We start from the raw sequence: 13752 nt of genomic DNA, 5'->3' as shown, positions 1-13752 counted from the left end.
ATAAGACAATAGCCCCCCAGTGACAAACAAACCAAGTATTTCAGGTTTAAGAGAAGAGGTGGGAGGGACACAGTTTATTTAAGAGGATGAGCTGCAATCCAAAAGAACAGACACAGTAAATAATCCAATATTCAAACATCCTTTACACATAAATTCATTATATTGAGGTGGCTTTTGAAGGTTTGATAGTCGTAGAATAGGATTTCTCAATTTCCTCTCCAAGGTTACTTCACTCCTCATCCCACTTCTTCATTAGCCTCACTTTCCTTGACAATCCCACAAGTGATTTCTCATTCTTTCTCCTCTAACATGAGGAAGAGCCAAATCACAGTACTAAGAACTTCAAAAAGAATAAACACAGTCTCCCAATTTCCTTCGATCTTTATCAAGCTAAATATTGCAAATTCAAGTATTCTGGAAAAAAGTCATATTGGACTCGAAAAATTAACTTTCTTTCTCCACACATGCGGGCAGGCCTGCAGAGTCCCACTAGCAATTTCTGGTCGTTTCTTCAATCGTCTTCCCTTGACAATCTCCAAGCTTTTAAACCAGCTTCTACTCCCTTCAACTTTGATGTTCTACAACATACACTTTTTATTTTTTAAAAACTAGAAAAACAGTTTCTTTGAAAGATGTGCCAAAAAAGCGAACGAAAGGATAGATCAGGGTACCTTCTAGAGGATATGAAGTTAAATACAGTGGATGTTCAAAGAGACTTAGAGTTTAGGTGCATAAGTCATTAAAATGTCACAAAGTGCAAAATATGATCAAAAAAGCAAATGCAATGCTGACCTTTATGATTAGATTAGATTAGATTACTTACAGTGTGGAAACAGGCTCTTCGGCCCAACAAGTCCACACCGCCCCGCCGAAGCGCAACCCACCCATACCCCTACATTTACCCCTTACCTAACACTACAGGCAATTTAGCATGGCCAATTCACTTGACCTGCACATCTATGGACTGTGGGAGGAAACCGGAGCACCCGGAGGAAACCCACGCAGACACGGGGGGAACGTGCAAACTTCACACAGTCAGTCGTCTGAGGAGGGTATTGAACCCGGGTCTCTGACGCTGTGAAGCAGCAGTGCTAACCACTGTGCCACCGTGCCGCCCACATTTATATCTAGAGAACTGGAGTACAAGAATACTCAAGTTATGCTGCAGCTGATAAAACTCTGGTCAGACCCCACTTGGGTACTGAGCGCAGATCTGGGCACTACACCTTAGGAAAGATATGTTGGCCTTGGAGAGAATACAGTGTAGGTTTATTCACATTCGGCTCCTCTATTCTTCCTGCTAATGTGCACATTATATTCTGACAAGTTTTTGACCACTTCTTAAATTTGTGTATATCACTCTTTATAATGACACAGAGGAAAGAAGCAAATGTACTGTAGCCATAGTTGCAGGTGAAAAATTTACATGTATTTGGAAAGGCAAGGACTGATTAGGGATAGTCATCATTGCTTTGAGTGTGGGAAATCATGTCTCACTAATTGAGTTTCTTGAAGTAACAAAGAAGACTGATGATGGCAGAACTTTGGACGTGGTCTATATCTTTACAAGGCTCTGCATGGTAGACTAGCCAACAAGGTTAAATGACATACAAGGAGAACTAACTATTTGGAAATAGAACTACCTTGAAGATAGGAAGCAGAGGGTAATGGAGGAGGGATGCTTTTCAGACTGGAGCCTGTGACCAGTGGTGTGTCCAAAGATCAGTGCTGGGTCCACTGCTTTTTGTCATTTATATAAATGATTTGGATGTGAACATTGGAGGTATAGTTAGTAGGTTTGCAGATGACACCAAAGTTGGAGATGTAGTGGACAGTGAAGATGATTACCTCAGAGTACAAAGGGACCTTGATCAGGTGGGCCAATGGGCCAAAGAATGGCAGATGGAGTTTAATTTAGATAAATGTGAGGTGCTGCATTTTGGAAAGGCAAATCAGAGCAGGACTTAGACACTTAGTGGTAAGGTTCTGGGGAGACTTTGGAGTGCAGGTTCATAGTTCCTTGAATGTGGAGTCATGGGTAGCCAGGATACTGAATAAGGCATTTAGTATACTTGGCTTTATTGGTCAGTGCTTTGACTATAGGAGGTCATGTTGCGGCTGTACAGAACATTGGCTAGGCCACTTTTGGAATATTACATTCAATTCTGGTCTCCCTGTTATAGGAAGGATGCTGCCAAACTTGAAAGGTTTCAGAAAAGAGTTATATGGATGTTGCCAGGGTTGGGGGTTTTGAGCTATAGGGAGGGGTTGAATAGGCTAGGGCAATTTTACCTGGAGTGTCAGAGGCTGAGGGGTGACCATATAGAGGTTTATAAAATAATGAGGAGCACAGACAGGGTAAATAGCCAAGTTCTTTTCGCCAGGGTGAGGAAGTACAAAACTAGAGGGCATAGGTTTAGCGAGAGAGGGGAAAGATTTAAAGAGGACCCAAGGGGCAACGTTTTCAACAGAGGGTGATGCATGCATGGAATGAGCTGTCAGAGATGGTGGTGGAGGCTGATATAATTACAGCATTTAAAAGGCTTCTGGATGGGTATCTGAATAGGAAGGATTGAGAGGGATATGGGCCAAATGCTGGCAAACGGGACTCAATTAGATCAGGATATCTGGTCGGCATGGATGGATTGGACCGAAGGGTTTGTTTCTGTGCTGTATCTCTCTAGGACTCCGACTCTAAATGCCTTCTGAAAATGTTTTCCAACATCCTATCGAGTCCAGCGGACTTATCGTTCTTTAGCCCCAATAGTTTCCTTTTGTCCCTAATAGACACAACATCCTCCAAGACAAAGCAGTTAAACCGTTATCAAAGGATCATGAAGCCTTTGAACGTAGCTGTTTGAAGCAATCTGAAGGCCAAGGGTACAATGCTTGAAAAATTGAGCCATTTCCTGGATTGGGGCACAAATCAGTCAAATTGTGGCCTTGTTTTGACAGCAAATGGGGAAAAAGACCTCAAAAGTAACAATGAGAAAGAGGAGAATTTCAGGATTTAGGCTTCCCTTTTAGTTCAGCCTGGACTGAAGAGTTCCAATTTCCACAGAAGTGCAGTTAAATGAGGCATTAATGTATAAATCTCATTTGATCAGGAAACAGACTACAACTGAAAGCAGAAAATATTGTTTATTGCCAGTTTTCAGTTTTAAAATAGAAGAACGAACATGTTACTTAGACATTAATTACAGTGCATCTCCTTTAATCCTTTTCAATTTCTGAAACCACTCCATTAACATTAATGCAATTTTAAAATGTAGCTACTGCGCAGAATTAAACCTGCAACAAAACACATTCTGTCTAATGTCAGCATACATGAACATAAAGGAGCAATGGGCTTGGCAATCTTTCAGATTGGCACCAGGTCAACGGTTACCTAAATTATTTATAATTTATAAAGTTTGGCACTGGAAAGAGAAGTGTCAGCGTAGAGCACACAGCATTAAGTTTGCTTGCATCTGCCTCAAGAACAGGTTATTGCTTACAATTTGGGTCAAATCTAATTGGGCTAAAGTGTGAAGATCACTATTGTTAAGAGATCAGAAATGTTGAAGAACAGGTGAATAATTGCATACAAAAACTGCTTACCTTAAAACAGAAAAATGGAGTCTGGCTGAAAAAAAGGGGAGGATCTGAAAGCACCTCAAATAATATTGGAGGGTGTGTCTGGATGAATTATCTGATCAAAAATATCATGTTTATGTGGTAGGGAGGAAGGAGAGAAACAGATGAAGTGGGGGTGGTGAAAGCAAAATCAATAACAAAAGGAAAAGGCCTGAAAAATGAGAACACAATACTGAAGATTCATTCTTACTTTGGCACATCAAGTTGTCACTTGTCCAATTTCCTCCTTTATGTACGAGGAACACAGACAGGGACATCAACAAAATGGAGGTGAAGGAAGTCAATTAATGACCTGATTAAGCCTTATTGTCTTTTGGGCAAAAGTGAGGACTGCAGATGCTGGAGATCAGAGTCAAGTTTAGAGTGGTGCTGGAAAAGCACAGTAGGTCAGGCAGCATCCGAGGAGCTGAAAAATCAACATTTCAGGGAAAAGCTTTTGTCTTTTGTCAGTTTTGTACTTCTTTGCCAACTGAGTTTTTTTTACAGTCACTATTACTGCAATGTGGTAAATTGAGGAGAGGAGTAACATTGCAAGCAGTGGAAGTGTTGAAGTGGTTCCAGTAAAAACCACAATTCTATGAATAGTGAGTGGTGAATGGTCTGTAATGGGAGGATTTTGGTTGTATTAAAAAGTCACCTGGGGAATAGCTTTCCTTTAATTTCAAAAGTTGTCTTCTAATTGCATTTAGTCAGTGTTGCTCTTAGTTCATTTGTTACAGTAGAAGTTTTGAGACTTGAAAATCATGTCAGACAATTCCTTTAAGGTAATCACTCTTTGCAAAAGTTATCAGTTTCTACAGGATACTAACAGCAACAATGTGCAAAAAGCAAAGTGTTCAATTATAATGCCAAATTTTAATAATGCTCTTTGCTTTACATTTCTACCCATTTGAAAGATGTGTCAAAAGACTTTAACAAAATTCAACAGTCAAAAATTTTGACAAACATATCATTGATTGTCAATTTTCATTCAAATAAAATAATAGTCATTTATCCAAAATTGATGGTCAGGAAAAGGCTAGCTGGTTTATCAAGTCTATTATCCTCCTCACCATTTCATTTCAGTATTTCGCACTAAGTATCGTTAAGAATCACGCTGCAGTAGTTGGACCAGCATAATTCAGCACTTATTGGATGCTGCCAACCCAGCCCACCCATCAAGCAGTAAAGATCAACTTTGGCCAACACCTATCTCAGGATGTGCAGCTAATTACCAAACCTGGGCCAATTTCCTCTTTCACCCTCATTTGTGTGCTCCTCTTTCCCTGCCTAGTATTTACACCTTTGTGGGGTTTACCTGGCATACTGTTGTTAATCAATTCCAGATACCGATCCATCGACTTCAGCACCTTGTAGCCTGCGCAATTAATTACTCCCTTCGGACTTGCTCCTCTGTCATAGGCCTGCATAGAGAGGAGATTGACAATATTAATAACCAACTATGTCATTTATTTTAAGTACAGAGTAGTCTTAATTCTTTAAAACCAACAATTAAAAACTCAGTAGGTGATTTACAAAACAAGGTTGACCTTGAAGGAACAAACTAATAAGAAACTATTGCTTTCTCATTTAGCTTTTCCACGGAGCTCTATTAAGTTGTCATGAAACCACGAAAAGCTCTGCTGTGAACTCCCACCAGCAACAAATAAAATCTGAGTAGATATAAAAGGCTTTAGCCAATTTAATCATTATGTCTTAAAATCAGGGTAGCCCAACCAAAGGACAAATTAAATGCAGCACTTCATCTCTCCAACATCCCACTTCTTTGACCATGTTGCCCCACCTACCCATCCATTAAAGTCAAAGCAACTCTGTTCTTTTCATATTTGTTCCTCATTTACTAGTTCTTCCAATTTGAACTTTGTTACCTTGGCAAGCGTAGTGTTTTCCCAAATGGCCATTCTTGGTAATTTGTGGAAATTGCCACCTCTATCAGTATGTGGTACAGGGCAAAAGTCTAGGTAATTCACTGCTACCAATCATCCCTTGTCTTTGCCAATCTAGTGATTAGTACAGAGGGTACAACATAACATCTGCAGACACATTTTTGATAACAGTATGGTTCTATCAGGTCTAAAGCACTGGATTACAACTGAGCAGTGTTTCTTCTAACATCATGCCATGCTTCAAGTGATCCCAGACATGATGGACTATGTGTCCATTATTACTCTGGTCAAATGCCATGAGACAATGATGTCATGAGCATGTCAACGATATACTGGCATTCTAGTCTTGAAACACAAGCAGAGTCAGTGTATTTGGAATTCATCTCAAAAGCAAGATAAAATTGATTGCCCATTAATCCATATCGTAGACAAGGGGAAAGCAAGGATGTCTAACATGCGTAAACAATGTTTCTATTCTAACACCTCATCCAAAACAGAGGGAGGAATGCTCATAAACAAAATAGATTACGTTGCATGAAATAGTTTTTCTTACTTTTCAGATGGATCCGTTCTATATAGTTACTTTTCAACAATTAAATTATAGAAATGTCCATATTCAATTTTGCAAGAAAACCACTGAACATAAAATATTTCTTTTGTTAAAAAGTTGAACATGCCATAAGTGTCAAAGGCCATGAATCAAGAAACTGACTCCATCAAATAGTCTTTAATTTCAAATGTTATTTAATCAAATGATTGAAGTTCCACTTCACATTTATGCAAATACATCCATCAAACCAAAGTGGATATTGCAAGACTCCCAGCAAGAATGAGAGGTCTATCATAGTCATTTTTTATCCTAGGATAGAATTGACCAACTGGCAGATAGAGTTGTGTTGGGTTCTCATCTCCTTGGTCAGCAAAAGGTACAAAATTCAAACGTTTGTCTAGTATCATTAATAAACACCAATCAGCAGTGAGTGAAAGATTGACAAGAATGGTTAAAAGGTAGTTAGAATGTAAAATCTACTTGCATTTGGATGATTTTCAAATATTAATGTGTGTGGGATACACTGCCTGGCTTGAAGCCTCTTCAGCAAGCTAATTAGGTATCGACTTCAAAAAAATACAGTGACAGAAAGAGAGAGAGTATGGGAGGGAAGGGGGAAAGACAATCAACTCTCATAACAGAGGAGGTAAAGGGTTTCAACATACTGCAAACTGCACATCAAACAAACCAAGAATTGCCTGGATGGATACCCTTAGGGTAAGGCAATTAAGGGGCACAAAATATAAATCGAGACGGAAACAGCTTTAGAAAAAAACAGTTAAAGAAACAACAGCGAAAGAAAGGTTCAGGAGCTGGAACAAAGTGGGCAGAATTTTACTTTGGAGACTGAGTGTGGCGGTGGGTGGAAAAGCAGGAACGTTTAGGTAGTGGGTTGTTTTCCTATGCAATTATATTCTCTGCAGCTCAGTACATATCTGTTGAGTGTGGGGTATGGAAAAGCACAGCAGGTCAGGCAGCATCCGAGGAGCTGGAAAATCATTGTTGTTTCGGGCAAAAGCCCTTGTGTACCTCTGTAGAATGCCAAATATTATAGACAAGCAGAAAGTTCTGCAGCCCTCTGAGACCTGAAGGTTTCAGACATCTGGGTGCCATATTTACAAAGGCATCTGGATAGGACTTCACTTCATACAATCTAGGAGCACTCAACTCAGCTCAGCCTCTCCACTCATCTCTGGAGATGGAGGGGACCATAAAAGGGTTGTGTCACATCCTTAAAGAATGCTTCACGTAGGCTGTCCCAGCAAGAAAGGAAGCGCTTTTCCCCATGGATAGCCACAAGAGGCCATTCTGATTGGCAAAAGGCAGCATGGGCAGAGGTGGCTGCCAGGATATTACTTAAGGGTACCTCAAGATGACAAATGGTCTGCATGCTGTCCACTCGATGCTTCACGCTTTTATACAAACGAGTCTGCATTGTAAGTTTATGAATGCAGAGAGATGTCACTGGAGGTTAGGCACTAGGGGGTGTCTCCATTGGATGTCTCACATCTACAACCAATATCTACATGTTGTTGCAGTGACCAATGGAGCAAGCACTAAAACAGTACTATCACTCTCATCTGCCAGTTTTCACACTAAACATAAAAAGGAGCTATAACACTCAGCAACTCATGCACCACCAGATCAGTAGCCTTTCATGTCAACTAAGAGAATGTACAGATCTGATATCCCATGAAAGCCTTTGGTGAAGAGCTGAGGACGTGTCACAAAACTGCCTTTTGAGTAGGGATCCCTTGTGAGTACAGCCTTGCTTCCTTGCCCTAGTCAGTTTTGCTGGTGCTAGCCTTGCTTAGGTAGACTCATTAGTCCAATTAGGCTTCAATCCTACAAGTGCAAGTGCTCAAGAACAAACCAGGCTGCATATGACTGGCTTCTCATGAGGTGATCAATGTGGAAAGATTTCAGCCCTAACACCAAGTGCTTGGTTATGAGGAAGCCAAGCAATCGAGCAGTTGGAGCTTGGAGGAAGAAGTCTACTTTGGTTTATGTACATGGGTTTATGGCGAAGAACGCTACACCTATGAATGCAATTCCAGTGGGGTGGGGTGCTAGTAAATATTCATGATATGCTTATGAATGTAAAGCATGATTATGAAAAGCCAGGAAAGTAGCAATACCAAACTGAATTTGTGTTTCCTACACAATGAAACTTTCCCCTGCCCACCCTTCTGAAAGCTCTGAGCAATCATGGAAAATTCTATCCAGTGTGTTAAAAGTGAATCGATTAAAATATATTGTTGAACTGAGAGGAAAAAAAATTCCACCACTCCTACTGCAGAGCAAGAGAGATGAGAACAATGCATCAAAGTATTGTTCTGGTTACTGCAAGGAGTAGGAGAACAGAGGAAATTTCACAATTTTCAATGAAATGGTTTTGGGGAAAATTAGCCTTGTGGTCATGTGCCTGGTTGAGTAACCCAGAGGGCTGGATTAATAATCTTACACCCAAGTTCAAATCCCACCACAGCAGATTCAAGTACACTGAAGAGGAGATTACGGGTGCACAGAAATGAAATTCTTGATTGCATTACTCCAATGTTAAAGCAGTCACAAATACAATCAAAATGCCACTTGTGGTCTGTGGTAGCTGTTAAATCATTTGATAATTTTTTTGGATTAACATTTAACTTTTTGCTTGGGTTTATCTTGCAGGGACAGAAACTGAAATAAACCATACAGTCCCATAAGTCAATTTTGCGAAGGAGAAGGAATCATTGACAGTAGAAGCTGCAGAATGGAGTGTACATCAGTTCAATAGGCCGAGGTCTATTGGTCACCTGCACATTTTGTGCATTGGGAAGACTTGATGTGAGATTTGAATGATGACTTATCATTTCTCAGGCCACCTGTTCACCCCATATTTAAGGAACCTTTTTAACTTTGGTTCAGGATCTCTCATATGATGTGTATTTATCAGTATTTGAAGCTAAAAAAAACTCATTTGCCATGGGTGGAGTTTAGCTGTTTATCCAAGACATTTAGTCATCTGAAATTATTGGATTTACTTAGTACTTTTCACAAGTATAGACACTCCCAAAAGGTTACATAAAGTGGCTTATTCCTCAGACTGAAACATATTTGACTTGTGCAGAATAATTAAAGTTAAAATCAATGTCACAAAGAATAGGCAATAACATCTGTCCATTTTTAATAAAGAAATTACTTGTTAACCCCAACCTGACTTGAGTGCTAGCTACAATATCAATGTTTTTCTTAAGCCCTCTCTTCAAGGATCTACAAAATGGCCCAAAATGTCACATTTCAACAACGAGAACAAATGAACAGGTGAATAATGGAGGTAGACCTCTGGAAGGACTTTTGCAGTGTAGTGATCCTTTGAGCCAGGAGAACTGTGTTCAAGCTCCACCTGCTCCAGAGGTATGTAATAACATCTCTGAACAGGTTGATTAGAAACTAAACAGAACTAGAATTTGGCAAATGGCAACAAATTCAAATTAATAAATAGATTGGCAACAGAGCCTGTCAAACCTTTCAGCTTTATTTTCATAGTTTGTTGGTGTCTTCTTAAAAAAAAATGCTGCACTTTATCTCTTCATCTGTTATAGGTGCAATGCAACTCCCATAGAAGTTAAATGTTGGGTGCTGCATTTTGGAAAGGCAAATCAGGGCAGGACAAGGTTCTGGGAGTGTTACTGAACAAGGAGACCATGAAGAAGTGCAGGTTAATAGTTCCTTGAAACTGGAGTCCCAGGAAGACAGAATAGTGAAGATGGTATTTGCTATGTTTGCCTTCACTGGTTAGTGCATTGACTATTGGAGCTGGGAGGTCATGTTGCAGCTGTACAGGACATTGGTTAGGCCACTATTGAAATACTGCATGCAATTCTCGTCTCCCTCCTATAGGAAGGATGTTGTGAAACTTGAAAAGGTTCTGAAAAGATTTACAAGAACATTTGAGCTATAGAGAGGGGCTAGCAGGCTGGGGCTGTTTTCCCTGGAGAGTCGGAGGCTGAAGGGTGACCTTATAGAGGCTTATACGATCATGAGGGACATGAATAGGGTAAATAGACAAGGTCTTTTCCCCAGAGTATGGGGAGGGGAATAAGAAAAAGTCCAAAACCAGAGGGCATAAATTTAAGATGAGGGGGGAAAAGATTTAAAAGACATCTCGGGAGCAACTTTTCCCACACAGAAGATGGAGCGTGTAGGAATGAGCTACCATAGGATGTGGTGGAGGCTGGTACAAAAACAAATTTAAAAGACTATCTGGATGTGTGTATGAATAGGGAGCGGTTTAGAGGGATATGAACCAAATGCTGGCAAAGGGACTAGATTAATTTGGTCTGCATGGATGAGTTGGACTGAAGGGTCTTTTTCCATGCTGGACATCACTATGACTCTGATACAGATGGTTCTGTGCTAGATCTGCTGCGTAAAATGAGGCAGGAGAGCACAACCTATTGAGAAACTATTGATAATAAGGAACAATTAGAAAGACCAACCTCTTATCATGGAGTTCAGTTACTAATACTAGTGAAAGCGACTCATTAAGTGGTTTATACATGCAACAGGTTGCGACAACTCACTGACAGGTGGGGCCTGAACCTAGCCCTTCTAACCCAGAGGTGAGAATGTACAACAAAACCTCCTGAAATACATTGTATCATTAGCCAATCAAGTGGCTTATACATATATACAGATTAATGACAATCTGCAAATAATTCCAGTATTGGTTATTAGTTACCACCATTACATGTTTAAATTCAGCTATTTTTCAGCCACATTCCTGGGAATACCATTTGAGATGGCTATTATTAAAATACATTGTAGCTCCTCACTGTAGATTTAGAATGGATCCTTTGAGTGCCAGAATTTACAAAGCACAGTTATTTATATTTCCAAATGGATTGTTATTAATAGAGAGATAATGTTTTCAGTTACCATACATTTCTATATATGGGTGAGAGCATTGCGTCGGGCACAACAATGAGAGAATTGGGACATTATTGTCGACAGGTAGCCCTGGCTATCCAAAAGTGGAGCGTTCTCCAGAAACTTTTCGCAAGCCGAAAATACTTGAATCCATCAATTTTGGTCCAACATAGGTGTCCCCTCAGTTGCCAGTGTTGAAATCCAGTTCCCTGATCAAGGAACTGATCAATGTCTCTTTAAAACTGGTCTTCAAAGTTTGGGAGAAGATTTGTAGCTCGGGTGCTCGTTGTTGTGGTTCTGTTCACCGAGCTGGGAATTTGAGTTGCAGACATTTCATCCCCTGTCTAGGTGACATCCTCAGTGCTTGGGAGCCTTTTGTGAAGCGCTTCAGTGATGTTTCCTCTGGCATTTATATGATTTGTATCTGCCGCTTCAGGTTGTCAGTTCCAGCTGTCCGTTGCAGTGGCTGGTATATTGGGTCCAGGTCGATGTGCTTATTGATTGAATCTGTGGATGAGTGCCATGCCTCTAGGAATCTCCTGGCTGTTCTCTGTTTGGCTTGTCCTATAATAATAGTGTTGTCCCAGTCAAACTCATGTTGCTTGTCATCTGAATGCGTGGCTACTATGGATAGCTGGTCATGTCGTTTTGTGGCTAGTTGGTGTTCATGGATGCGGATCATTAGCTGTCTTCCTATTTGTCCTATGTAGTGTTTTGTGCAGTCCTTGCATGGGATTTTGTACACTACATTGGTTTTGCTCATGTTTGGTATCGGGTCCTTCGTCCTGGTGAGTTGTCGTCTGAGAGTGGCTGTTGGTTTGTGTGCTGTTATGAGTCCTAGTGGTTGTAGTAATCTGGCTGTCAGTTCAGAAATGTTTTTGATGTATGGTAGTGTGGCTAGTCCTTTGGGTTGTGGCATGTCCTCATTCTGTTGTCTTTCCCTTAGGCATCGGTTGATGAAATTGCACGGGTATCCGTTTTTGGCGAATACATTGTATAGGTGTTCTTCTTCCTCTTTTTGCAGTTCTGGTGTACTGCAGTGTGTTGTGGCCCTTTTGAATAGTGTCTTGATGCAACTTCTTTTGTGTGTGTTGGGGTGGTTGCTTTCGTAGTTTAGGACTTGGTCTGTGTGTGTGGCTTTCCTGTATACCTTTGTGGTGAATTCTCCATTCGGTATTCTCTGTACCATCACATCTAGGAATGGGAGTTGGTTGTCCTTTTCTTCCTCTCTAATGAATCGGATTCCTGAGAGTGTGGCGTTGATGATCCAGTGTGTGTTCTCTATTTCTGTGTTTTTAATGATTACAAAGGTATCATCTACATATCTGACCCAGAGTGTGGGTTGAATTTGCGGTAAGACTGTTTGTTCTAACCTTTGCATTACCGCTTTGCTATGAGTCCGGAGATGGGTGAGCCCATGGGTGTGCCGTTGATTGGTTCATATATTTGGTTGTTGAATGTGAAGTGTGTTGTGAGGCACAGGTTCAGTAGTTTGAGTATGCAGTCTTTGTTGATAGGTTCCCAGTCTTGTTGTCTGTTCTGTATGTCCAACAGGTTGGCTATTGTTTCTCTGGCTAGGGTTTTGTCGATAGGGGTGAACAGTGCCGTTACATCGAATGAGACCATAGTTTCTTCCTTGTTTATGCATATATTTCTGATGATGTCCAAGAATTCCTGTGTTGACTGTATAGGGTGTCTGGATCCGCTGATCAGGTGTTTCAGTTTCTGCTGTAGTTCTTTAGCCAGTTTGTGTGATGGTGTCCCTGGTAGTGATACTATGGGTCTGAGTGGGATGTCTGGTTTGTGCACTTTAGGTAGTCCATAGAATCTGGGAGTGTTGTTGCTTTCAGGTTTCATTCTCTTTAGGTCAAACCTGGTTATCTGTCCGTTTTTTTGTAGGTTCCTCAGTGTGTCGTTTATCCTATTGGTGAGCTGTGGGGTAGGGTCAAATTCCCTCTTTTGGTAGGTGTTGGCATCTGCAAGTACTGGCTGCGCTTTTTGGATGTACTCTGCTTTGTCCAGGATGACCGTCATTCTGCCTTTGTCTGCTGGTAGTATGATTATGTTCTTATCGTTTCTTAGTGCTTTTAGTGCTTTCCTCTCCTTGGTGTTGAGGTTATGTGTTTGCCTTTTCCTTGTTATCAGGGGTACGATATTTTGTCTCACTGTTTGTTGTGTCTCTTCTGTCAGTCCATTGTTTTTGAGTGTGCATTCTAGTGCTGCTAGGAAGTCTGCTGTCTTAGCGTCCCTGTGGTTGTAGTGGAGTCCCTTGGCCAGTATTGTTCTTTCAGTGTCTGTGAGCTGTCTGTGGGAGAGGTTTCTAACCCAGGAGTGTGTTGTGGTGTGTCCTCTCTGTTGTGTTAGTTTGGCCATTTTTTCTTTTAGTGCTGTTTTTTTGCGGTGTGTGGTCCTGTTTTGTACTATGGTGATGGCTTATTCTATGGTCCGGGTCCATTCCTTATTGGTGGTTTTGAAAATTAACGATTTTTGGCGCGCAATGTCTTGTCTGTATTTGTGTAGTTTGTTGTGTGCGTCTGTAATCATTACCTGGATCATCCTGAATCCGTTCTGTCTGGACGTGTCCCTGGCTTGTGGGTTGTTGACTGGTGGTCTGTATCTGACACATGGTGGATGGATTCGATTCTTTCTGCATTTGTGCAGGAACACTCTCAGACAACAACTCACCAGGACGAAGGACCCGCTACCCAGCATGAGTAAAACCAACGTAGTGTACAAAATCCCATGCAAGGACTACACAAAACACTA

The 13752-nt window shown here is 40.9% G+C and overlaps 1 protein-coding gene across 1 annotated transcript in view; it reads right to left on the bottom strand.

Moving 5' to 3' along the window:
• Positions 1-13752, bottom strand: part of LOC122564784 (protein Niban 2) — a 195210-nt gene that overhangs the window by 73978 nt on the left and 107480 nt on the right. Inside the window, exon 4 of the mRNA XM_043720003.2 lies at positions 4934-5039. Coding sequence (XP_043575938.1) covers positions 4934-5039 — 106 coding nt within the window. The remainder of the gene's footprint in view (positions 1-4933; positions 5040-13752) is intronic.

Source organism: Chiloscyllium plagiosum, unplaced genomic scaffold, assembly GCF_037043375.1.
Source record: "Chiloscyllium plagiosum isolate Xiang-an unplaced genomic scaffold, Cpla_swu_hap1 HiC_scaffold_21, whole genome shotgun sequence".
NCBI lineage: Eukaryota > Metazoa > Chordata > Chondrichthyes > Orectolobiformes > Hemiscylliidae > Chiloscyllium > Chiloscyllium plagiosum.
The sequence above is the reverse complement of the archived record's forward strand: the minus strand, read 5'-3'. Positions and strand labels throughout refer to the sequence as shown.